Below are 27172 nucleotides of genomic sequence, written 5' to 3'. Positions count from 1 at the left end.
AAAACTAATTTTTTAAAAAAGAGAGAGTTAGTACTGAGATGAGAAAGGTCAGTGGGTGGGAAAGTCAGGGACGGTTCATGAAAAGTAAGACAGGGGCATTCCAGAGGACACCTAAGACTGATACAGACAGGGCCAGGCGTTGGAGGGAGGGGTATGAGAAGTTAATTCCAGGTAAGGAGAACTACCTGAACAAAGAAAGCGGATTGGAATAAATATGGAAAGTCTATGAGACAAAGGACAAGAGTGGTAGGAGGTGTGTCTAGAGAGTCTTACAAAGAAGGCTAAGACCAGATTTGAAGGGATGGAGTATTTGGCACAGGAAGTCAGATGGAACAAGAAAAGGAAATCATGCGCAAGACACAAAGCCAACATGTAGTTTAGGAAGATCAGCGGCAGCGTGTATGACATGGGCTGGTAGAGGAGAAATCGGAGGCAAGGGAACACTCAGAGGTGTCCACAGCTACCTGGATAAAAGGAAAGGAGGCCCAACCGCTGAGGGGAGAATAACAATCATTAGTAATCATGATAATAACTTTTGAGCATAACTCAGCTACTTACGTTCATCCAAATTAGCTCGTTCTGGCCACAGCACCGGGCTTCTCTCTCACTCCCCATATAATACTTCCCATCAAGTCCAAACCCTACTGGCCCTCTGGATATCATCACAAGTGCAACTACTGGCTGCTCCCCTCAGGGTTTAGTTCCTCCAGCCGGGATTCCACCTGGTGCCAGATTCCATCCTTTCCCAACTCTCACAACTTCCTAGGACCTAGCATGCCTCTCAGGAGGGACAATAAAAAAAGGTAAAAAACAAGTTAACTTCTACCCTGCTAAAGTCAAGTAGATCTCATAACAGTGCCATAATATGGCTTTGTTATTCAAAATAGACAGGAGGCTGGGTGAGCTACCAGAGAAGTTGCAGCCCCTAGAAAAATGTGGCCCTGCTCTATTGTGCCCCCCTTTCCTTAATATCAGCCACTCAGCAAAGATAGAACCAGCCCCTGCAGCGTCCCACCCCCTACTGTGGGGATGGCTCCCACAGCGGAATGTTGGGAAGCCCTGGGATGATGAGAGAGCGCATTTGGAATTCTTGCCAGCCCTCACTATCTATACCATCATGTTATGGGAGGAAAACACATGGATTTAGCACATGTATGTGGTAGGTACTGTGCTTGGGGCTTTGCATACATTAAATTCTTGCAACAACCCTGCAAAGAGTTACCCTCCTCAAAAAGCTGAATACAATGAGGCTCACAGAGGTGAAGTTATTTATGTACTTGTCACATAGTCAGTGAGTGGATACAGGTCCGTCTGAATCAAAATGTATGCGTTCTGAGGATAACAATAACAATAATAACAAAAACTAACTTTTATAGAGCCTTTTCTATGTGCCAGGCCCTGTACTAAGCGCTTTATATGCATTATTTTATTTAACCTTCACAATAACTTCATGAGGTGCCTACTATTGTTACTCCACTTCTAATGAAGAAACTGAGGCTTAAAAAGAATAAGTAACTTCTCCAAGTTTCCACAGCTGGTAAAAGCAGAGCCAGGTTTAAAGCCAGGTCTCTGGGACTCTAGAGCACACTCTTAACCCTGTGCTATATTTCTACACCAGAAACCACAGACACTAACAGAAGCATAAGTAGCTTTTGCAGCTTCCCAGGCTCCTAGTGCCACCTAGCCACCCCCACCCCCACAGGCTTGCTCAAGCCTGACACCACGCTGCTACAGCGGGGCGGTCAATCATTCCACACACTGATTAAGCACCTACCAGACTCTGCTGGGCACCGGAGAAAGCAAGGCAAACAAACCCCATAAGGTCAGTCCCTGCCCAAAAGAGGCTCACAATTTGGTGAGAGAAACACATCAGTCGAACAAACTGTTAAATATAACTTTCAGATGCAGGTGGTTTTCCTGGATATATAGAGGAAACATAAAGGGGAAAGTAACTAGCATTCACTGAGCTTGAGTTGTGTGTCAGGTAACGTGCTGGGAATTTTTTTTTTAATATGATGAAATTAACTTTGGGGGTGGAGGGGATAGAGTTCTATTTTAATTTTAATACATAGTTAGATTCTTGTAACTGCCTCTCCAATCCAGACACAGGACAATTCTATTACCCCCCAAAATTCCCTCATGCTCTCCTGTAGTCAAACCTTCTAATCCTTGGTAAACACTAATCCTTGGTGACCACTGATCTAGCCTCCATCCCTCTAGCTTTGTCTTTCTCAGAATGTCATGTAGATGAAATCATATAGTATGTAACTTTTTGAGACTGGTTTCTTTCACTCAGCATAATGCCTCTGAGACTCATCTATGCTGTGTGCATCAACAGTTCATTCCTTTGTAATGTTGAGTAGTGTTCCATAGTTTTTATCCAGTCAAACATTAAAGGACATTTGATTTGTGTCCAGTTTGGGGTGATTATGATCAAAGCTACTATAAATATTAGTGCACAGATTTTAGCATGAATCTAAATTTTCATTTATCCATCGGGGTAAATACCTAAAAGTAGAATTGCTGGCCCATGTAGTAAGTTATGTTAAACTTTATAAGAAACTTTATAAGAAACTTTATAAGCAAGAGTTCCAATGGCTCTTCCTCCTTGCCTAGCACTTGCTATTTTCCATGTTTAAATTTTAGCCATTCTATTAAGTGTGTAGCGGTGTCTCATTGTGGTTTTAATTTGTACTTCCCTAGTGACTAATGACTTTACGCATCTTTGCATATGCTTATTTGTCATCCAAATATCTTCTTTGATGAAGTGTCTGTTCAATTTTGTTTTTCATTATTTATTGAGTTGCTTGTTTTCTATTGTTGAATTTTAAGAGTTTTTTTATTTGTACTGGGAACTTTTAACAGCACTTATTTCACTTAGTTCGGAAAACAACCCTGCAAAGGTAGAAATCATTAACCACCATTTTACCCTGAGAAAATCAAAGGGGAAGTCACTAAACTTCTATAATCTGATCATAGTTCGGCCCAATTTCAAAGTTTACTTATTATTCAGTCACCTGTGACATACAGACCACTAGAATGCAAGCTCTATCAAAGTAGGGATCTTATCAGTTTTGCTCACTATGAAATCTACAGCCCCACAATAGTGCCTGGTACATAACAGGTATTGAGTAAGAATTTGCTTAATGATGAATAAATATCCTTAATTTTTCATGTAGACTCCAGAAAAGAAAATAACACCGCTTTCAAAGAATCTGGTCCAGTCAAGGGGACAGTGGTTTTAGGCCCTTGTCTGTCCACCTCAGACCTGTCAGGACAACAGTCTGCAGGATGGACACATGGCAGTACCCCACCAGGGCTCTGAATAAAACATAGGTAATGAATTCCCACACTGCCAGGCTGGTAGAACTCCCTGCCATCTTGGCAAGAAAGGCACTCACCAATAGTGCCATGTTGCTCATCTGAAAGGCCCACAATCTACAGCCTCTAGGACAAAAGCAAGCAAAGACGGCACTTGATCAAACTAGCTGCCCCCTACACAGAAACGAGATTATATTTTCTATAAAATGCCTGCTGAGTCTCAGTTTACCATAAGTCTAATTTCACAGCTCACAGCAGAGTAGATGCAGCATTCAGAAATGAGAATGAATTAAAGAGACAGGAAAACTGTAAGAAGAAATCACAACCCTGCATATAGCAATCTAGACACTGGGGTAATAGTGCAAGAGGCCCTGAAGACATGCTTTGAATTATCCAAATAAAGTTAACACTCTGCTCACAATAATCTGTAAGAAAAAACACTTCAAAAAAGGCTAAAATTTTTAAAGATCTACTACTGAGGTTATAGTTCAATTATCTGAAAAACTTACTGATATGTATGAGGCTGAATAAATGAGGCCTTGATAGAGTATCTTCAGACTTCTAGTACGGTCCTTGGGAAATCATCTTTTAAAGGGGTCAGAAAATCTCGGGTCCTTGATGGCCACCACAACCAGGGTTTCCTCTCTGGTGCCTCGGTGTCCATTATCCAATATCCTAAGCTCTGAGCTGTCCACCCAACTTTCTAGTTAGATCCTGAACTCCGAGGTTGCTCACATGTGGTTACACTGACTTAAGCACACGCATTTTGCTAACATGACTTTTACTTTCAAAGAAAGTAGCATGTGAGTGATGGTGCAAACCCAGGCTAACAGGCTACTCTAACCACCAGAGGCCTGAGATTGTAGGAAGAGCAGCTGAAGCCAAGGCAGGCAGAAGCTATGCTGAAAAAGAACAGCTCGCCAGGCACAGAGCAGGGTGACAGCTTTTGTGTTATTTTAGAACAGTTTGTGCTGATGAGCTTTTTGTTGTGGTAACATTTCTCTAAAAAGAACATTTTCTTCTTCCTCTCATTTACAAAGCAATTCAGCAGAAAGTGAAAAAAGAAGGAGGGACGATGACAAAGATATCCAGGAATTCGTGGATCTTGGATCCTATCACCTTCCTAACTGTGGTGCCATCCTCTCCCAGTCCTCCCATGGCCAGGCCCTTGGAGGGAGACCAGGACACCGTGAGGCCGTATTCACTCCCAGGAACACGGCTCTATTCTCAGCACAGACAAAACTGGGTCCTGTGAGGACCAGAGACACTTCTAGTTGTGACCAAAAGTGTAGCTGTTTTCATCATGGTGGTTGTCTTTGCTCAAGAACCTACAGTTGTCACATTCAGGAAGTATACGTATCTTAGCCTGGTTGCCCAGGCCCCACTTTCCTTTCCAGGTTTTTGTCCTGTGGATTTCTATCTACCACAGTCACTCCGTCTAACCAAACCCACCCACCATGCTTCTTACTACCTCCACATCTTTGCTCACGCGCGTTCCCTACTACTCAGGCTGCCCCCCTTTCACTCTACCAAATTCTACTTTTCCTCCAGGGAGTCTTTTTTCCCCCTCTTATAAATCCCTTAGACATTATCTAGTTCAGCCTAATACCAGCATCCCCTCTGCTGCCCAATCAGTGGAATGCTGTCTCTACTTGTCACTCTTCAGTGACACCGAGTTCACTACCTACCTACCACAGAAGTCTGTTCTATGATGAGACAGTGCTGTTAGGCAATCTTTTTATTCTAAAAGAATGTGCCTATATTTTACTTTCACCTCATTTGTCCTGGCTCTGCCCTTAGAATAAGAGAAACAATACAGCTGTACTTAACAGCATGCGCTTTGAAATCAGATCTCTGCTCATATCCAGTGTGTCCTTGAACAAAATGCTTAACCTTTCCAAGGCTCCAGTCCTTGATAATAATACCAACTTTATAAGGTTGTTAATAAAGTTAAAAGAGTAACTATGCAAAGAACTTAACACCGTGCCTGGCATAGAGTAAGAGAGTAATAAACGATAAGCTAGTGCTGTGGTTTTCTTTGTTCTCATCATTGCTATTTAAGTCTGACTCCTCCACTTGTAATGTGTTTGAAGACAGAAATTATATTACCCAAATCTTTACTCTCGAGGCTAAAGTTTCTTCACTAGATTATAAATTATATGATGGCAGATGTATCTGTCCTATTTACTGCCACATCCCCAAGTCTAGAACAGTACCTGGCACATACATAATAGACACTTACAAATACTGAATTGTATTGAATGCTCTCTCCATTTCATAGTTTCTATACTCTTCATCATTCACGTCACCCTGCTCTATGTAGTCTCTCGCTGTTTAAATGCTTCTGACAACGTGAGATGCAAAAATGAACTGAGAACTTAAAGGCAGGCTAAGCGTCAGGGAGGAGAGACTTGGATGACCCGCCCTTCCTGATACGTACATATCACTATTACGGATCTGGCACAACTTGGCAGGTCCACCACACTGCTGGCTCGTGATGAGCTTGAAATCAACTGAAACCTTTCAATCTTTTCACACATGACTTTGTACTTACCCTGGGCTCTCTGGATTGGAGCTGTAGTAATGCCAAAAGGTGAAACAATAACAGAGTTTTTTCCATCTACATGTTCCTCTCGTTCTTACTCTGTGGACCAGTGAACTGGTTCCCAGCAACTGCAGCCTGGAATTTGGAATGATCTTTCTAGAAACATTTGTTTCTTCCCCCCAAATAGAGTATATACTCCCAGAGGGCAAGATCTAACTGTCTTGCCTTCTCTCCCTCATGCCAACAAAGGGCTGAGCTCAGAGTAAGTACAGACTGATACCCTCCATCTACAGCAGGATTACAGTAGGATCCGGGGAAACTGTGGAGACGGACCTTGGGGCTCCCTCTCCCTCTCAAACAGCACAGCTCAGTGAGTGCTGTGCTTCTAGCCGACAGGCAGACGGGAGCCAGTCCAGGCACAAGACAGACATACGGCCTGCACTCTGAGCAGCTGGCTCGTAGACACTGCTCTGCTGAGAATCACCTCCCCTGACAGGGACGAGTCCCGAGACAACAAGCCAGTATCAAGAACATCTCTCCACAGAGAACAGCCTGCCTAGACAGCTGTTGGGGCCGGTTCACACAGGAGAAGCGAGAGCCGCGGTGGCGAGCGCTCACCTCATCACTCTCTTCCACGTCCACATCGCCATTGGCATCATCATCCATCAGCTTGTGGATGCTGCGGACCGCATCGAAGCTGAGCTTCTCATCCTCGCTGTGGCAAAGGGGCTTGTCAATCCGGCAAAACTCTGCAAAAGAAAAGCCAGAGACAACATTACCGGGGGCTGCCACCCAACCTCTATTACCCACCTGTCTCCGTATCCTTAGCTACCTGGTTCCTCATGGAGCCACCTGACCGGCTCTTTGCACAGTGAGACGAGTGTCTCATCCTGCCTTTAACTACCTCCCCAAGGACATGCTGAGCTCCCTCATTTAGGGACAATGCAGGGAAGCCCAGCATAAGACTAAGAATACACTGGGACCTAGACAAAGAACGTGACTAGGTAACTCACAAGAAAAAAATACAAATGAGAGAAAATACAAATAGCCAGTGAACGTAGGAAAAAGTTTAGCCTCACTAGTAACCAAAGAAATACATATTCAGATGAAATATGATTTTTAATCAGTCAACAAACAAGTGTAAATTAATACAAATCTTTCTAGAGACAGGATAACAGCCCATTCATTCCAATGCCAGAATAATATGTAGTTTTCCTTTTTGTTCACCTGGTCACTGCTGGGACATGTAATGCCAGCCACAGGTTAACTGAGGAAACCCTTCACATCGTTTGCCTTCCCAGAGACAGTGAATGACATTTAGCAAATATCTATTAGGCATCGAAGGTCCTGAGTTCCTCTGGTACAACAGCTTGGGAAGCCTGGAGTGCGGCTTCCTCTGCCCACCATCACACACAGCCAGTCAGGCAGAAGTAAAACCAGCACAAGAGCCTCGGCCACCCTGGGTCTTCCATGACACCTCTCTTACAAACCTGAAAAACTGCTAGCCTGACCGATGCGCACGTCACAAAGAGTCTGGAATCTAGTCTCAGCTCTACCACGTGACCCTAGGGAGGTCACTTCCCTTCTCCAGGCCTCAAGTTCATTACTTGAAAAAGATATTTTAACTAGTTTCTAGTATTTGTTCCAATTCCCAGAATCTAAAATTCCTCTTTCCTTTTGACCCTGATCTTCATAACTACTTTCTAGGCAAAATACTCTTCGGGTCACCCCCAAAGAAGATAAAAGAAAAACCCTGATTTACCAGATAATATAAGAAGCTGTCACCGGAGGGAAAGCAAAGACAGGGTAAAGAGACTGCTGCTCTGAAGCGTTCTAGAAGACACTGATCAAAGACCTGAAACACTCTAATCCATTTAATCATTCACTTGTCTGCTGGTCAGACACTGACAGGACGAGACAGGTCACCTCCCTAGCACTTGCTAGTTGCTCCAACCCTTTTCAAAATGAGACAGGGGTACACAAATAAAAATTTTAAGTGTCCCAGACGTAACTCAATAACAATATCTTGAATATTTAGTTCACAGATGTTAACTGATACGTCCCAAGTCAAAGGCAGTTGAAGAGCCACAGTGAGAGTCCAGGTCTGCCGTCTCCGAGGCCAGCACTTCATCTGACTGCCTTTATGCCCAGGTGACCAGAGAGTGTTAGGCAGGCTTCGTCTTCTGGAAGCCACAAATGGTAATATTGGTAAGAGGCACACTGAAAAAATGGCTTTAGGGGAAAAAAAAAAGTAAGACGAAGAGTATGCATACAAAAGAAGTATCTCCATGTAACCTTATGTTCCTCTATATTTGTCCTGCCAAGTTGGAGTGGGGAGTGGAGGGTGGGGTAGAGGGGTGCTGGGTACTGAAGGAAAGAGCAGAATGTAGCCAAAGATTAAGGCATTGTTTCACAACTTCCTCACTAGCAAGAGCACTTGGCATAACTGTTTCATTCATGGACTCCTATTCGTGACGTAGCTATCCAAAAAAAATTGCAATGAAGCAATAAGCAATAAGTACTTCATAGATGAAGCACACAGTACTGAGATTAGCACAACCAGCATAACACTTTTCCTTCCTTATTCCTGTTGTTGCATTGCTCAAAGGTACATACAATTTCCCATCAGAGTTTTTTTTGATCAGCATATGATATGCCCATTTAAACAACATTTATTGAATATTCTTCATGTGTCAGGCTCTGTAATCAGCATGGGGCATACACAGATGAATCAGATTTCATCTTTTCTTTCAAGGAGCTCAATTATAAAAGTGGAGGAGATAGGCAATTAAAACACTATGTGCCTAGTGCCATGACAGAATGAAGATTACTCTAGGGGTCAGCAAACTTTTTCTGTAAAAGACCAGACAGTCTTAGGATTTATGGGCCATATACTCTCTGTTACAACTACTTAACTCTATCATTGAGCACAAAAGCAGCCATAGACAAAACAGAAGTAAATGAGCTTAGCTGTGTTCCAATAAAACTTTATTTACAAAAACAGGTGGTGGGCTGGATTTGGCCCCTGTCCGTAGTTTGTGGACCCCTGTTCTAGAGGAGTATTGGTAGCACACCTGAACCACACTGAATTGACAAATTTCTGACCCAAAGGAAAGAAATGCAATCTTTTCATTAGACTATATCTACCACACACAGGTTTATACTAAGTAAAGCACAACTTCTAATAGGCTTTTTAAAATAACGGAAATAGTTTACCAAGCTCTAGGGACTGGGGTTCTCCAGGGTAGGCACCATTAGCCTGAGGTCTGCCAGCCCCTTTCCCAAAAGCCCACGGCAAGTCCAAGAAGTTTAGGCTTCAAACACCAGGCTCTGATTTGTAACCTGATCAGACAGGTGACCTTTGCTGCTGGCATCATCTGGCATAGAGAAGGATAAAAGGGATTAAGGATAAGAGAGTAAAAAATCTTGATATCCCATATGGCTGTAGACTCCTGTCCAGAAAAAACATATCAGCCAAAATTCACAAATTACCCCTTCAACTGAGACCTTTTCTACCTTATTTTATAAATTCTCATCTGGCAAGGTTTCCCAGAGCCATCTGGAAATACCTTAGAAGATCCATCCATTTGGCAACACATTTTTACCGCAATGAATGGCCCTGGACTTGCAGTCAGAACACGTATGTGAAAATCTCAGCTTCATCTGTTACAACCATATGATATTGAACAAGTTGCTTAACTTCTCTGTGCCTCCAATATCTCATGTGCAAAATGAGGATAATCATCTCTGCTGCATGGGGCTTTTGTGAAAATTAATTAGACCACATTTGTTAAAACACCTAGCAGAGGTCCTGCATAAAGCCAACATTCAATACATTTGTAGTTTCCTTCTTTTCTCTTACAGCAGCAAATGAATAGTTTCCATCTTCTGCTAACTTCAGCTACTTTCCCTGTCAGACCATGAAGACTCAAATGCAGGAGGTGTAGTCCAATCAAATAGACCTGTCATACATTGTAGGTAAGTTGGCAAGTGTCTCTGATCCCCACAACATTTACGTGGCGATCATTGGTAACATTTATCATACTCTGTTGCAGTTGCCTGTTTGTCTTCCCCATCTGATTATAATTTCTTTAAGGGCTTGGTACCATGTCCCCAGCAGCAAGCAAAAGCCAGTTCTTGATAGGTGCTCAGTAACTGTTTTTTTCAAAGAATGACTAAATAAAATACCAAATCCAAAATTATGTGTAGGATTTGCTAGGCAGAAGAGACGAATTCTAAGTGGAGAAAATAGCATAGGATCAGGTTTTATAATTTTTTGGCCTGAGGATCCCTTTATACTCTTAAAATTTTTTAATCCCACAATTATTTGATATTTACCATACTAGAAATTAAAACACAAATTCTAATATTTAGCAATAACTGATTTTAAAACAATAAATCTCCTATGTGTTGATATAAATAATGTGTTTTTATGAAAATAATTGTTTTCTGGAAAAAGAATTATGAGACGGGTGGGACTGTTTTACATTCTTACAAATCTCTTTAATGTCCGGCTTAATAGAAGACAACTAGTCTTATTATATCTGTTTCCACAGTCAGTGTGTTGTGGTGGAAGATTAAAACAGATATGTAGTTGCAAAAGGCACGAGTATTTTAATAACCTATCAGATAATTGTGGACATTCTCCTCTGATACTACACCAAAACTCAACAAGTAGTAGGTTTATTAAATGTTAGTTGCAATGTGAAATCTGAAACTATATGGATGAATTTTTTGTACTCCATTAAAATCCATTGGTTATCTTGTACTTTGAACAGATCTTTTATCCATGGGTGACTTTGTAACATAATGCACTGGTCATGTGGAAACTACTGATTCAATGAGTTAGACAGAGTTTCCAAATTTGACACATTTCATTTATACAATATCAAAATAATCACTATTATTAATATCACCACTAATTTCATATGAAAAGCTTTAAATCTAAGAGAGCTGTCAAACTCATAGTGGCAGATACAAATTTTCCAAAATTCTACTTCAATTAAAACCTGAAATTTTGTCATTGGCAACAAATACTACCAGTTGTTTTCCTTAAAGTAGCAGACTCACTTCACTAATTTTCAAGAAAATGTCCACATATACATAAGTCTGAGTAACTATAGTTTGCTGCCAGTTATACTTTAAAATATAGTGTTCCCTGAAAAAAAGGAGGTAGCTTGTAACTCAATCACACAAGTGCTTTTCCTTGAGATAAACATCAAACTTCTACATGCAACAGAAGTGCTTTATGCATAACTTCCTGTTTTAGCACACAGAATACTAAAGACACATGTATTCATGGGGTACAATTTAATAAAATTAATAAATTTTTACTTCTTTACTAAAAACTTAAATTAAAAAAAACAGAGTGTGTGGAGGTGAGGAAATCAGCAACTACTAGCACAGTTTTATGCCACTGCTTTGTTTCCTGTAAAGATGTCGGCAATTTTACCTAATTGCTTTTGAACCATCAGTGCAAATGTATACACAGTGAAAAAAAGCAAATACAATCTGAGCAGTATTATTAAAATGGTTTTGACCTCTGGCCCCTCAAAAAGATCTTGGTGACCCCCAGTGGTCTGCAGACCACACTTTGTTAACCACTGGCCAATAAAACAGCCAAGTTCTTTCCGTCATGTCCAAATCACCTCTCCTTTCTCCAGGAAGAATTAATCATTTACTGCTGGATGTTCCAAAGCGCTCTGTACATAACACTGTTATGTCAATTCTCATGCTCTGAGTTGTTCACATGCCACATCCAGAAAAGGGCAAGGACTGAGTTTGACTCACTCTATCCCCAGGGCCCACGATGGCACCCCACGAACATCTGCCCTGTCAAGCATACACTCAGGAAACGCTGGCTGAATGAATGAACGCACAAAGAATGGATTCATAAAAAACCATATCTCCCCAAAAGGCAAGAAAGTCTTGAGTACAACCCATCAATTCCCACCACCAATATTCACCATCCACCTAGTGCCTCTTCTCTCCCAGCCACTTTCCCTTATCACTGAATAGTAACTCACCCGCCAGAGAACACATACCTGTAGGCACATAAAGCAGAGGCACTGCAGATGAGCCTGACAACGGATTGTCTGATGTGAGACATAAGCCCAAAGGGAAAGAAGTGAGAGAAACAGCAGTCAAGGAAGAAGGTACAGATTAGGGATAGAGAAAGCACTGGTCAGACTGTTCCTTAGTGTTTGGTTGGAACCTGAGGGGAATCTGGAAATTGCTAAATTTTACAAACAAGAGCCTCATCTGTGAGAATAATTTCCCCCACTTCACCTCCCACCCCCCAGCCAGGACTGGCAAGCTCTGCAGTGACTCGACGGGATCAGAATCCACCCTTACGGGGAGAAAAGTCAGCAGGAATGCTAGCCATAGGCTGTGCTTGTGCACGACAGCTGAATCTCTCTGTCCAAGTCCTCTCCCTACTTAAAGCCCTTCAAAAGCTTCTCAATACTCTTAGAATAAAGTTCAGGTTTCTTTTTTCTTTTTCTTTTTTTTAAAGATTTTATTGGGGAAGGGGAACAGGACTTTATTGGGGAACAGTGTGCACTTCCAGGACTTTTTTCTCCAAGTCAAGTTGTTGTCCCTTCAATCTTAGCCACGGAGGGTTCTGTTCAGTTTCAAGTTGTTGTTCTTTCAGTCCTAGTTGTAGACGACACAGCTCAGCTCCAGGTCCAGTTGCCATTGTTAGTTGCAGGGGGCACAGCCCACCATCCCTTGCGGGACTCGAGGAATTGAACTGGCAACCTTGTGGTTGAGAGCCCACTGGCCCATGTGGGGATCGAACCGGCAGCCTTCGGAGTTAGGAGCACGGAGCTCTAACCGCCTGAGCCACCGGGCCAGCCCCCAAGTTCAGGTTTCTTAATGTGGCCTGCAGGGCCCAGAAGGATGTGCCACCTGTCACCTTTCTGGTATCATGTCCAGCACCTCCTTCATCTTCGTGTGACCCTTCTCTGATGTGTCAAGCTTCTTCCCTCCTTTGCACACAGCACAATTTTCAGCTCTGGCTGCGTATTAGGGTCACCAGGAGCTCTTAAATTGCTCATGCCTAGGCCTCATCCCAGACCAATTCAGTCAATATCTCCATGAATGGGACTTAGTATGGCTTTGTTGTTTTGAGGGGTTTGTTTTTCTGTTTTTCCTTTAATTGAGACATAACATACACACAGTAAAGTGCATAAACTAACACATGGATCAATTAACTTTTACATATCTATATATCCATATAACCACCACTAAAATCAAGACATAGAACATTCCTGACACTCCAGGAAGACTCCCTCCCTCTTGCCCCGTCCAATCAATATGACCACGACCACTACCCCCACTTCCCCCCAAAGTGGTAAACACTAATCTGACTTTTATCACCATAAATAAGTTTTACCTATTCTTGACATTTATAAATGTGGAGCATGGATTTTTTTTTTTTAACTTTTATTTATTTTAAGTGCGTTTTTCCAGGACCCATTAGCTCCAAGGCAAGCAGTTGTTTCAATCTAGTTGTGGAGGGCGCAGCTCACTGGCCCATGTGGGGATCGAACCAGCAACCTTGTTGTTAAGAGCACCACATTCTAACCAACTAAGCTAACCGGCTGCCCCTGGAGCATGGATATTTTTAAGGTATAGTTACATGTAATAAAATGCTCCGATTTTAAGTATACAGTTCAATCTGTTTGACAAACATATGTACTTGTATAACCACCACCCCAATCAAAATACAGACTGTTTCCTCACTCCGAATTGTTCCCACTTGGCCCAACCCTCATCTCCCACCCTACACAACCACTGATCTGATTTCCATCATTGCAAATCAATTTTGCTTGGTCTAGAACTTCAAATAAATGGAATCATCAGTATGTTCTCTTTTGTGTCTGGCTTCTTTTGCTCAGCATGATTTGAGATTCAACCATGTTGTCACATGTATCAGTAGTTTCCTCCATTGTATTGCTGAGTCCAATGAATGAATATACCATCAGTTGTTTATCCAGTGACCAGTGTTTAGCTATTACAAATAAAGTGCTATGAGCATTCCTGTACAAGTCTTTGCGTGGAAAACTGTTTTCATTTTTCTTGAGTGAAAATAGGTTCTCACTTTTATCTTGAGTTCCACTAGAAGTGGAACTGCTAGGTTATATGATATGGGTCTGTTTAACTTTTCACGTAAGTGTCAAAGTGTTTTCCAAAATAGTTGTATCACTTATGCTCCCAACAGTAAGCACCAGTATGAAGCACCAGTCCAATTGCTGCATCTGCTCTCTTACACTTCTCTGGTGATGCTAAGGTGCAGCCCAAGTTGAGAACCACCTAGAATTCTTTTATGTGGAAGGCTCTTTATTCCTTCTTGATCTGCAAACTCGGACTCATGCTGCTGGTCTCAGTTTAAATTCTTTAAAATCCTCGACTCATCTTCCCTCCCTAACTGGTTTAGGTCTACACTACTCATTCTCCAAAGCACCTCATATTTTTCACTTATAACACTTTGCACAATTTTAATTATTTATGTGATAATTCGCTTAATGCCTGTCTTCTCCAATAAGCTGTAAGCTACATAGCTGCAGGAACCATGGCTGTCTTCTTCATGGCTGAATCCTGGCTTGTGGACAACACCTAGCACCTAGCAAAGTTCCTAACATAACCATTGGGCTTCAATAAACATTTGTTGAATGAACAAATGAACGCCCAGAAGAACTTGTTGCATGAAGGAGCAAATTCAAACAGAGATGAAAAATGCAGTCCTTGCCCACAAAAGTACAATGAGCACAGTACATGAATTACAAAGATGCAAAGCAGAATATGGTAAGGAGCAGGAGACCAGAGTAGCAGGAAATACCACAGTCTGAACAACAGGTAGAAGACAGTGGGGGCAGAAGGGAGAGCAACTCAAGCAAAGCAAGTCCAAGAGCAAGAAGCACAGCATTTCACACGGTTTAATTTAATAAATGACCCAAAGGCAAAACGTTCTTCTTAACCAGTCTTGCAAAAGCTACAGGCATAGAGTGGGACTAACGGGTATCAGAATCCCTCATTGTACTCAGACTTTAAATGGCAGAGTTGGAGGGGCTTTGCAGGGTATGAAGGGTCACTGCTCACATTACAACTAGAGAAGAAAACTGAGCCCATCAAATGGGATTGTTTTGCCCTAGGCTGGCCAGCACAACCAGATTAGAAGCCACACTCATGCCACGTCCTGTAGCAAGGCCACATTTGGGAGATCCAGATAAGCCTGTGCAAGAGGGCTTCCTTGAAATACTAATTCTTTCTCCCCAAGGCCAACAAATAGGGGCAGGTTCCCACCATGTGATATACAGATGATGTATTACAGAATTGTACAGTTAAAACCTATGTAACTTTACTAACCATTGTCACCCCAATAAACTTTAATTAAAAAAAATAGAAAATAATAACAAAAAATAACAAAATTTGAAAAACAGAAAAGAATAGGGGCAGGTTCCAGCAGGTACTTTCTGTCTATTAAGGACAAACACAGAAGTCCTAACTGGGCTTGTGCCATACCCCAAGCAGGATAAAATGGAACTTCCTGGTTTTGCCTTAACTTCTTCAGTGTCCAGCACTAGCCAAAGGCCTCTTCCTCATTAGGACTAGAAACAAAGCTAAAAAGATACAAAAGAAGGACTACTGAGTCCCTGGTATATTCTGCTGGGAGAAGCAAAAGGAGCAAAGGAATGTGCTGCTGTGTAAGCATATGAAACCTAACCATCAGGTAGAAGAGATGCCGGGGGGGGGGGGGGGGGGCAGTCAGTCACACCTCTCGTGTCCCATTTCTACCTTCTTCCTCCTCTCAATATTCTTTTCTTCAAACTTTGATCTCACAAGAAGCCTCCTTCCAGAAGGAGATGGCTAATACCCAGTTAGTCCTCACCAAGTAGGCCATGAGCTCAAAATGCAGGCTTCTGGTGCAGGGGTCTTCTGGCTGTTCTGAGCCCTGGGTCTCCTTCAGGTCTCCAGATTCTTGCCCATCTGCTTAACAGCCAATTTGCCTGCCCTTTTACTTCTACAAGGTCTGACAATTAAGTTGGCGAATTTGTTACAGCAATATTACTAACCTTTTTTGATATCAGAAGGATTATTCATTATGAATTTGTACCAACTGGACAAAAGTTAACCAAGTTTACTATTTGGAAGTGCTAAAAAGGCTGTGTGAAAAAGTTAGATGACCTGAACTTTTCGCCAACAATTCATGGCTCTTGCATCACAAGAATGCGCCAGCTCACACAGCACTGCCTGTGAGGGAGTTTTTAGCCAGTAAACAAATAACTGTATTGGAACACCCTCCCTACTCACCTGATCTGGCCCCCAGTGACGTCTTTCTTTACCCGAAGATAAAGAAAGTATTGAAAGGAAGACATTTTGATGACATTCAGGACATCAAGGGTAATACGACGACAGCTCTGATGGCCATTCCAGTAAAAGAGTTACAAAATTGCTTTGAAGGGAGGACTAGGCGCTGGAGTCGGTGCACAGCTTCCCAAGGGGAGTACTTTGAAGGTGACCATAGTGATATTCAGCAATGAGGTATGTAGCACTATTTCTCGGATGAGTTCTCGAACTTGTCAGACCTTGTATGACCTTTCTGACTGAATTAAAAGTGTCTGATCCCCAGTTTAGTGTTCACATGCTGCCATGTCAACACTCACTTATGATTATAAAACAGCTATTTGCTAAACATTGAAGTAGCTAGCTGAACTAGCCAAAGGCAGTGGGAATACAAAGAAAAGATACTTCTCTGGTCTCCAGGGTCCCCCCTAATTATTAAAATATATGCTGAATTGCAGAAGTGGTGAATTCCAACTTTCCTATGCCCTGACTACTGCTAGGGATTAATTTTCTCATCTGAAAAATCAGTCAAGTCCTGTGAAAAACAGTAAAGCCCTATAAAAGCGTCAGTAGTTCCTTTGTCGGTTCTCTACTCTCTCCTTTACCTGTGAGTCTTATCGTCCCAGTCACAGCAAGAGGAGGTGATTTTTCTGGTGTCCCCTGTGTCTGGCCCAGCGCCAGGCAACACAATACTTGGTCAAGGGAAAAGTAACTGAAAGCTGCGTACGGATTTTGAAGATTTGCTTTCTCAGCTTTGGGGTCCCACACTCCACTGGTTTTTACATTCTAAAGGTGTCTGTGCCAAGAAGTATGACAGCCTCAGAGAAATTAAATCAACACACACTTGTTCAAAAGCTACCCCAAATTCTCTGACCTGGCTCCTGACCCAAACATTCTTGTGTTCTGGCCAGCACTTGTCAGGGTCTGAGATGGCCAAAAAAATAATTAGAGACAACTCAAAACAGGTTTCTGCTGGGAAAAGTTTCCTGAAAGTGTTGGGATGGGCACCCAGGCCTTGCCCAGATAATGGGGACTTCGCACAGTGCCCAGGGGAGGTGCCCAACACACTCGTGGACCCTCTAGGGATTATACCCTTCTGGGTTCAGAGTGGGGCTGGCTCCCAACAATCAGTCTTGATCACAGCAGCCCCAAGAGCACAGTGATAAATGCCTGAAGATATAAACACTGAGGAGCCAGGCACACCACCGCATGGGGTAAAAATAATGTGAATTCCAGTTTCTACAGCAACAAGAGGTCGTCCGCAAGCTTCCCGGGCCCATTGCTGGCTGGCTGACCAGCAAACACATGCCTGGGCTCCAAGAGAGACCAGAACTAGGAGAGAGCTTCTCATCACCTTTCTGTCCCACATAAGCCTCCACTCAAACAAACAATACAAGAAAGTCAATGGCCCCCCTTCTTCTCTTCTTCAGAGAAGATAACCAAGGACATCTACTGAAAACCTTGCAGTCAGGATGATCATTCCAAGAACTAAGATGGCAGCCCTTCCTTACTTAATGCACTTGTCAGCTGTGGTAGCAGAGTGTATCCCCTGAATGGGAACTGACTACCCAGAAAGAAGTGTGACTGAGCCTCCTTACAGCCCAGGCTCCCCAGTCCTGCTCCCTCATATGCACAAGCCTGATGTGACTTCTGAGGAAAGGCCTCTATGGCAAAGCGTATTCCAGCTCCCAGAGATCAGAGTTCACGTCTCAGTATTTCTTGCCTGGGTTTCTCTAACTGATTTCCTCACTGATCTTCCCTGTCTCTGTTCTGTTCTGGTTTCTCTCAAATTCACCCTCTAGCAAAGCAGTCAGTGTAATTTTTCTACAATTCAAATCTGACTAGACCACTCTCCTGTGTAAAATATTTTACAGGTTCACACAAAAACCTGTACACAAATGTTCATTGAAGCTTTATGTGCAATAGCCAAAAACTGGAATCAGTCCATATGTCCATTCAATAGGTGAATGGTTAAACTCTGGTACTTATATACAATGAAATACTACTCAGCAATAAAAAGGAACAAAGTAATGATACATATAACTACTTGGATGAATTTCCAGGAAATTATGCTGAGCAAAAAAAAAGTCAATTCCAAAAAGTTACATGCATTATGATTTTATTTATATAATATTTTTGAAAGAACAAAATTTTAGAAATGTTAGGGACAGGGAAGGGAATAAGAGGGAAGGGTGTGGTTATAAAAGCACAACATAAAGGATCCTTGCGTGTTAGAACAGAACTTACATGTATCTGCACGCACGCACACACACACACATACACACACACACGAGTACAAGTAAAATGGGAAATCTGAACAAGATTGGTGGATTTTGTCAATATCAATATTCTGGTTGTGATATTCTACTAGTTTTTCAAAATATTACTGTGGGGGAAACTTTGCATAGTTTCCGGGTGATCCCTCTGTATTATTTCTTAAAACTGCATGTAAAATCTACAATTATCTCAACAAAAAATATTAATTAAAAAAAAATCCTTTGCAGGACTCCCAAAGTCCTACAACAGTGATTCCTAGCTTTTCTCAATGAGGAATTCAGAAAAGCTCCAGGTAATAATAGTTGTACTTTTAGTATCCACTGATTAAGAAGTGATTGAGGAAATAATATGGATTCATGAGATACTCTTCAAGGCCCCCATTCAGAGCTTCAGAGCCGCAAGATCGGGAATCGCTGGGCTGTCCAATGAATATAATGTAGCAAAGCATTCGAAGCTTTTCAAGAGCTGGTCCCTACCACACTCGCTAGCCTTACCCCACATCACTCACTCACTGACACAGCCTACACTCCCACCACACTACACTACCTGCAACGCCATAAATACACAAGGCTCACTGAGTGGCTTTGCACAATACCTGATGCTCCCTTTGCCTGCAGTGTCCTTTCCCCATTCTACACCTGACTAATTCCTACTCACATTTCAAGATTCTACTCAGGCTTTTTCTAATTCCTCCAGGACGTCTTCTTTACAATGACTCCCAGGGTTAAATTAGGAGCCCCTTTTCTATCCTCTCCTCTTCCCTCTGCTTCTTTCTATCACAACTTAGACCAATTACTTAACCTCTCTATGCCTCCATTTCATTATCTTTAAAATAAGGAGAAAACAGTACCAACCTCATAGAGTTGTAAGAATGAGATGAGTTAATACACATAAAGTACTTCAAATAGAGCATGGCACGCAGTACGCATTCAATCACTACCTAGTTGTTTTGTTGTAATTGTCTATCTAAACACTACACTGAAAAATCCAAGTAAGAACTGGTATTTGTATCCATCTCTGGCATATACTAGGTGCTTGGTAAATATTTGGGGAAAGAATTAAGGGATCTAAGGTTGGTAGGAAGGTAGAATCAAAGTTGAAGGTAGAACTGAGGGTCTCGAGAATTGGGAATTACTGCTAAAAGCAAGACGTAAGTACAGGTAGGAGCCAGGAATAAGATTGCCGTCTCTGGAAGATAAGCATAGAAAGACTCTGACTATTACAGATTAATGAGAACTTAGGTGAATAAACACACACAAAAAGAATGAGAACTGCTAAATTATACATAGCTCCTAAACGGGCTTAAGCTGTACTCAATTATTATGTAGGGCTCCTTTGATTTGTCATTATAACTTGTTCATATTGAGATGAAAAAGTTGCTTAATCTTTTGGAGGCACTGTTTCTTCATCTGTAAAATGTGGCATAATAATACAATTTTCTAAATATTTAAGATTACACAAGCAAACTTACCTGGCCCATTAATTAAAGTAAAACTAGTTTGCTCTGAATAAATGTTATGTTTTCCCCTTGTCTTAAAATTGTTTTCTCTTAAATTTTAAGAAGAAAAAGGATAAATCCCTTGGCTAATAACTACCTAGATGAAGAGAGAGGGAAGAGACATGTGAAATTGACCTGTACAAAGCACCAGAGCTTGACAAAGGGTAAGTGGGTACCTAGAAGGGTTCTCCCTCCAGTTTCTCATGTTTAAGACTTGCTGACCCTTCAAAGGCCCAAGGAAAGCCCTATATCCACCACAAAACCTTCATTAACCGCTCCAGGCCCTGTGCGTCTTCCCCTCTGACGTCAGAGCCCTGCGCCCAGTCTGGGTGAGGTGCCACCGCATAAGGTCTCTTCTACCCATAACTGAATTCTGTCCCCAGCCGGCCTGTTAGCTCCTCTGGAGTGGGCTTGGATGTCCTCCTGCTATCTCCACAAGAATAGAATTAAGTAAATGTAAATGTCTAAGAGAGAAAAAGGGGATGAACATGTCAGGAACTAGGCTGGCATTTCTACATATGTTGTCTCTTCTATTAGACAACTTTGTGAGGTCAATACTTTTATTATCCTTAATATAAGAGGAGGAAACTGAGGCCCGGATACACTACGTGACTTGATCAAGTCACATAAATGAAGAAAGTAGGGCTGGAACTGGGATACGGTCTGTCTCCAGAGCCTTAGTAAGAATAAATGTGTACTGGTGTCCACCTGGTTACCAACCATACAGTTAATTTGTTGGTCAATTTGGTCATACCAGCTCCCCACCTCAATTTCTCACTGCTGCAAATCTGGCTGGGCCTGAGATAGCTGTTTGATTTCCTTTCTTTCTCTTATTTTTTTCCCATATAGGAAATGCAAAGGGAGCTCTCCTGAGTCCCTTCCAGGGTGGAGTAAGTAGAAGAAATGGGCTAAACAGAGGGTCCTTCAAGGGGAATAAAAGGGAGGCAAATATTCATATCCTGTAATTTCAGAAAGACTCACTAGTTAAAACTCTCTGGTTTTACAGATGAGGACATTGAACGCTGAGAGGGGAGGTCACTTGCCTAAGGTTACACAGCTGAGTGGAGGCTAAAACTCTGTCTCCCAACTCCCAAATTGGTGCTCATTTTGGTTTACCCTGCACCAGGTTGTGGAGAGAGAAGTGGAGTATGACCTGTCAGGCCTGTCACTAAGTGAAAAACCCAAACGCTGTAAACACAGGAAATGGGCTGGGATGAGGTTCAGAGGGAGCAACGACCTTTGCCAAGTCAGAAGTGTTCAAGGGTTTCCTGTCCACAGCTGCTAACTGTCACAGAAATGCTCCAGAAAGCAATACAAGACAGAAGAAAAAAAAAACGAGGAGAAAATATTCAGGCCTAAGCGAGACTTTATAAATTATTCAGTCCAATCTTAACTTTACAGAGGAGGAAGCTAAGTACTGCCCCCATCACCACCACCATCACCAAAGAAATGACTTGTTGAAACTCACACTCAGAATTTAAGGACCCTTAGAAACCACTTCCTTGGTTCAAATCCTTCATTTTAATGATTAGAAGCCTGAGGCTCAGAGAGGGAAAGAGGCTTACCTAAGGTTACACAGCTGGACAGTGGCAGAGCCGGCAATGGAATTCAGGTCTCCTCCCTTAGAGGCCAGTGTGCGCCCCACACTGGTTAAAGTTAATCAGATAAAGTGATTTACCTCATATGCTCTGGATGCTGTTTTGGCCTTGGAAAAAGTACAACAGGTCAGGAAACTGAAAATAAGCAGGATATACTAACAGCTAATGAAGAATGACAAGGTCCAAACAGAGCACGCTTAAAGGAGCCAAAACAAAAGTGCTCTGGTTGATTAAGACACTTTGGAAAATTAAGAGTTAGAAAAATATTCAGGCTATTCTAGGAACTTAGAATCCAAGGAAGGACAAGTAGGGCAGGCAGACAGAAAAGGCTAGAAACGCTAAGGGAAATCCTAAGGTACTGCTTCCTTCTTCTGTCCTAAGCCCAAATATCCAGAAAACATCACCTCAGAAGCAGTTCGGAGATCAGCAGGCCACCACAGGGTACAACAGTCTGCCCCCGCGTGCCACACCGCTAGCACAATGGAGGGGAATTATAGTTACACAACACCGAGAATTTCATACATACTCAAACCTCACACCAGCCATGCAAAACAAAGATTATGATTCCCATTTAACAGATATGGAAACGGGGCTTAGAGAAGACAAGTCTCCTGGGCACAGTCATAAAGTTATTATCTGCATACAGCAGATTGAGTATTCAAACCTAAATTTCATTTAAGAAATCCTTAGCAAGTGTCTGCGGCTCCAACCCTGTGCTAAGGCCTAGAGATACAATGAGGAAAGAGACGTGGTCCCTGGCCTATGTATGAGTTCCTATCAGGGATGAGACCATTAAGTAATAATTATAATAATATATAACATTTTGAATGTTTACCATGTGCCAGGCACTATTCTAAGCTTTCCACATATATTGCCTCATTTAATTCTCACGGTAACTCAGTGAGGCAGTTGCTAACATTCTCCATATTTTACAGATAGGAAACTAAAGCACAGAGCGATTAAGTAACTTGCTTAAGGGCACACAACCAGTAAGTTGTAAAAGTAAAAATTTAAAATCAGGCAGCTTGACTCTAAAGCCTATATTCTTAATATCTACCTACAAAAGATAATGGCAAGACAGCCCAGTGAGTGCTCTGACAAAGGGAAGTCAGAGGCAACGGAGGGTCTTACTGGGACAATCGGCCTTACAGGGTCACCCACATTATATATAGTGAAGAGGGACTATCTAGAGGCTGGAAAGAACAGAAAGGTCAAAGGAACCTGAGCATCAAGGACTGGGTTGCAATCACTGATTTCTCCAGAGACAGGAAGACTCTGGTGAGAGAAGATGGGATGGTGACCAGAGCCACTGTTCTCTTCTCCCACTCTGATCAGGAACCATCACCTCTGTTCTGCTTTCTCATGCAACCTCTCACCAGTCTCACGACAGTTAAGGGAGTCAGGCAGGACAGACAGTCCTGATACCAGCTGACAAAAGAGGAACATGAGACAAATAGAGCAGCAATGATTTGTCCTAGGTGGCCCAGTGAGATGGTGGCAGAAGAAAGTTAAGTCTCTTGACTTCTATTCTTTCTACTAGACTATTCTAACTCGAGATCACAAAAAGGAAAAATCCAAAACGTGGTACTGAGGTAAAGTTAGAACTCTCAATTTCTCTGATCATTCTCTTTTCATCTTATCATCACTCCCATCTGACTCCCCACCTCAACCCCGCACTATACACGTACACAGAGCTCTTAAACTCTGCTTACATATACCCACGTTTCCCTCCCTTGGTGCCTCAAAGTCAGTGATTCAATCAGTGAGTTGATCAACCACAAAGCCTCACTGCCATTAAACACCATGTCCTTAGGGAAACATTCCCTTCCACCAGTTCATTCTCAGCATACAGATCTTTAAATGGCAATTAAGGAAATGAGAGGAATGCAGAAAAAGAAATGGCCAGGGAAAAACACCCTATGAGGGCAGAACATTTCATACGATCTTAATTCTGTACAGCAGACATCAATCAAATTTGGCCCCAGCCTGAGTTTTACCCAGCAGATCCACTCAGTGGGCCTTGAACTCCAAATAAGGAAAAGTACTGAAAATCCACCATTAACTCATTCATTCATTTTCCATTATTGATGTTTATTTTTTATATAAGTGCTAGAGCCACACAATTGAAAAACAAAAGCCTTTGCTTTCAAAATGCTTACCTTTTAGCTAGCACTTCATTGTTAAAGATAAAGCCATTTTTTTACTAACTCATCTGCTTCTATTGCATATGTGAACTTTATATATAGATACACACACATACATACACAGAGGGTACCAAAAACATGTATTCACATTTTAAGAAAGGAAAAAAACTGTATTAAAATTACACTGATGGTAACCACTTTGAGCACCTCTTGTAATTACAGAAGTCAAACGTGACTTGTATTCATCTATTGTTATCAGTACATATTGAGTACAGTGGTACCTAGGTTTTCAAAAGTAATCTGTTCCAGAAGGCCACTGGAGTTCTGAAACGTTCAAAAATAGCCCACAGCTAGGCCTCAGGATCTTGCACTCAGCGGAAGCCACGTGACATGTTTGACTTCCAAGGTGTGTTCGAAAACCAAAGCATTTACTTCTGGGTTTACAGCATTCGTAAACTGAAATGTTCGTCAACAGAGACATTCGAAAACCAAGGTACTACTGTATTACAATTTTAATACAGTTTTTTTCCTTTCTTAAAATTTGTATACCATTTTTTTGGCACCCTGTGTGTGTGTGTGTGTGTGTGTGTATAATCATTTATTTTCTTAATGTCTTACTAATATGACCATGGGAGATGCATGGAGAGGAGAAATGAAGGAAAGTTGTATTTGTTCTCTGGTATATTTTTCCAGCTATTCCAGAAGATTTTTATTTAGGGGGAAACTTTGAACCGGCCTATGGCTCCTTTGGAAAAAGCTATGTTCACCAGTAAATAATCTTTTTTTATTAAAGCACAACAGCTTTACCAGAAAAAAACAAAAAACTAACCTTCTAGTGGAGAAGACAGGCAATCAGGACACAAGGAAAGAGCTACAATCAAGGGATATACCAAGCTCTGTGGAAGCAAGATGATTCATTCTCCCGTAAGGGTCAGGAAAAGGCTTCCCAGAAAACCTGCTGTAGGCTTGGCATTAGGGAATATGGACATCTGAAAGCTAGAATGCTGAGCCTTCACAGACAGGGCTGAAGAGGTCTCTAAGAGCAGACTAAAGAGTGCGGGTTCCTAAGAGGAGTTGCCTTGGGATAAAAGAAATATGCTATAGCCCTGGTTGCTTCAAAAAAGATATTACCCCCTGAAGCATCTGCTCCTGGTAAAGTCCATCAAACTCTATAATGGACCTAGCTCTACCCTGTACTCAAAACAGACCCAAAGTTCTGAGCATAAGCTTGAGACTACTAGAGACTTCTCTATCTTGCCCTCACACACTTCTGCTTCCTGCCTGCAAACTTGCTTCCACAGCAGCCACAGCCACCTTATCTTACAAAAAGCTCAGCTGGTGGATACAACCATTAATGGTCTTAATACTTAAAGCCAGCCAAAATGAGAAATGATCCAGTTCAAATGCAACCTTTAGTGGTTTAACCTTGAGCTGGCCAAAGATGAAGACAAAAGTCCTTTAATGGTGCACAAACACAAAGCAAAACAAACAGCTCCTACCAAACCACAGTCCATTCAGTGGAAGCCCCAAATCCAGTAGTCCCTGCTACCCCACCCACCCATCAGCAAACTCATGTTCCATCTAGGCCAGGCCTAGACACACAGCACTAGAAAGAAGTGTAGGCGAGCAGGTCCTCAGGCCTGCTGAAGCACTATCCAAATGAAAGAGAGTAGCTGCCAGCTCAGCCTGGCCCTTGTGGAATTTGGAAATCTGCAAAGAAGCTGGCAATGTGCCGCCTGAGCACCACAGACCACTCCACTTAGGAAAAGAGGGCTACTTATGCAGCCCACATAAGAAGACTGCCACGTGCAGTCTGGGTATTATATGGCCATTTAAGGAGTGCTGCTCTGGAATAGAAAAACTGGGTTGAAGTTTGGGTACTAACTTGATCATACACTATACCCATTCTCACCTCAATGCAGTCCCCCCAGATGAGCAAATCCTACGCCACCTTCAAGCCCAAACCACATCATGCCTCCTCTGAGGGGAACTTCTGGCCTCCTACAGTTCTCAGTGATCATCCTTTATCCCCTCAAACAACATGCAGCAATGCTTTTCCTCTGACAGCACTGTTTGCTGTGGTACTGCTGCATTTCCCTCACCAGAACTCAAGTTCTTTAACAAGGGTGCCCAATTCCTACACTTCTACTGCCTAAACCTACCAGGAATTCCCTCCAAATATAACAAATGTATTACACTAGATGATTTAACATGGACACACCCTATCTCAAGAGCATTGCCAGTTCTCCTCCCTGTAATTCATCCTGCACCTCCCAAGCAGAGCTTGTTTACCACTGCTTTATGCAGGCCTCACCTTGCTCACTATGTTGATGATTCTTCATTACCTATAGCAGAGGTCTTCAAAGTGCAGATGTCAATCCCTCAGCTGGTGGATTGACTTTTTTGTTTTAATTATCAGAGTTCACCAGTAAGAACATACACAGTTTTATAAAAGTTCTGTCTCATTAAATAACAGCAGCTACCATTTATATCTCACTATGTGACAGGCACCATTCTACGCACTTTCTATTTATTATCACATCCATTCTCACAACAACCCTATAACGTATCATTATTATCTCCATTTTTCAAATCAAGAAACTAAGGCATAGTTCCCAAGACTGGAGGCTCTAGTAAACACAGCTGCTCCTGAGATCAGAGACTCCAGGAACCTCAGCAGCAGCTGAGACCCAAGGCTCCAGGAACAGTGGTGGCACCTGTGACCCAGCAACACTGAGAGCAACAAGGAACCAGTGAACTTGGAGGCATAAGCAACAGCAACAAGGGCACCAACAATGCCACTGGCAGAGGCAGTAGGGGATGGAAAGCACTAGCTCTCAAACAGAACTAGGGGCGACTCAGAAAAAACGTGCACTACTCCAGATGTGCCAGTAAAAGAATTATTCATCAAGCATCATGAAAAATTACAGTAACACAGTATCACAAAAAGGAAAATGACAATGTTCCAGAAGCTAAACTTAAAATCAAGAAAGATTGCAATCTAACAGAGAATTCAAATAGCTATCATGAAAAAACTCAACGCACTTCAAGATAATTCAGAAAGGCAACCTTGTTGGGCAACCTTGTCAAAGAACTTGAGTTCTCGTGAGAGAAATGCAGCAATACCACAGCAAACAGTGCTGTCATAGGAAAAGCATAGCTGCATATTTTTTGTGTGGATAAATACCACAGCAAACAGTGAGCACAGGAATAAATTAATGAACAGAGGAACTACTTCATCAGAAAGATTGAAACTCTAAAAAAGAACAAAACAAAAATCCTGGGACTGAAGAACACAATAAACGAGATGAAGAATGTATAAGAAAGCATTGGAAATAGAGCAGATCATATGAAAGAGAGAACTGCAAACACAAAGATAGAAATCTAGAAATGGTGGAATAGGAAAGAGAATAAGATCGTAAAAAAAAAAAATGAAAACTCT

General features: G+C 42.0%; 1 protein-coding gene across 8 annotated transcripts in view; it reads right to left on the bottom strand.

Annotated features, from left to right (window-relative positions):
- The window catches only part of STIM1 (stromal interaction molecule 1), a 183512-nt gene that overhangs the window by 82694 nt on the left and 73646 nt on the right, over positions 1-27172 (bottom strand). For 6 of the 8 annotated variants that reach the window (XM_074335861.2, XM_019732634.3, XM_019732633.3 and 3 more), the window contains exon 2: positions 6485-6615. In XM_074335861.2, coding sequence (XP_074191962.2) covers positions 6485-6615 — 131 coding nt within the window. Of the gene's footprint in view, positions 1-6484; positions 6616-9082; positions 9244-27172 lie in introns of those variants that run through there. The other 2 variants (XM_074335859.2, XM_074335857.2) reach the window with 2 other exon arrangements.

This window comes from Rhinolophus sinicus, chromosome 14 (assembly GCF_057876585.1).
Source record: "Rhinolophus sinicus isolate RSI-liver-muscle chromosome 14, RSI-T2T, whole genome shotgun sequence".
Taxonomy (NCBI): Eukaryota; Metazoa; Chordata; class Mammalia; order Chiroptera; family Rhinolophidae; genus Rhinolophus; species Rhinolophus sinicus.
The sequence above is the reverse complement of the archived record's forward strand: the minus strand, read 5'-3'. Positions and strand labels throughout refer to the sequence as shown.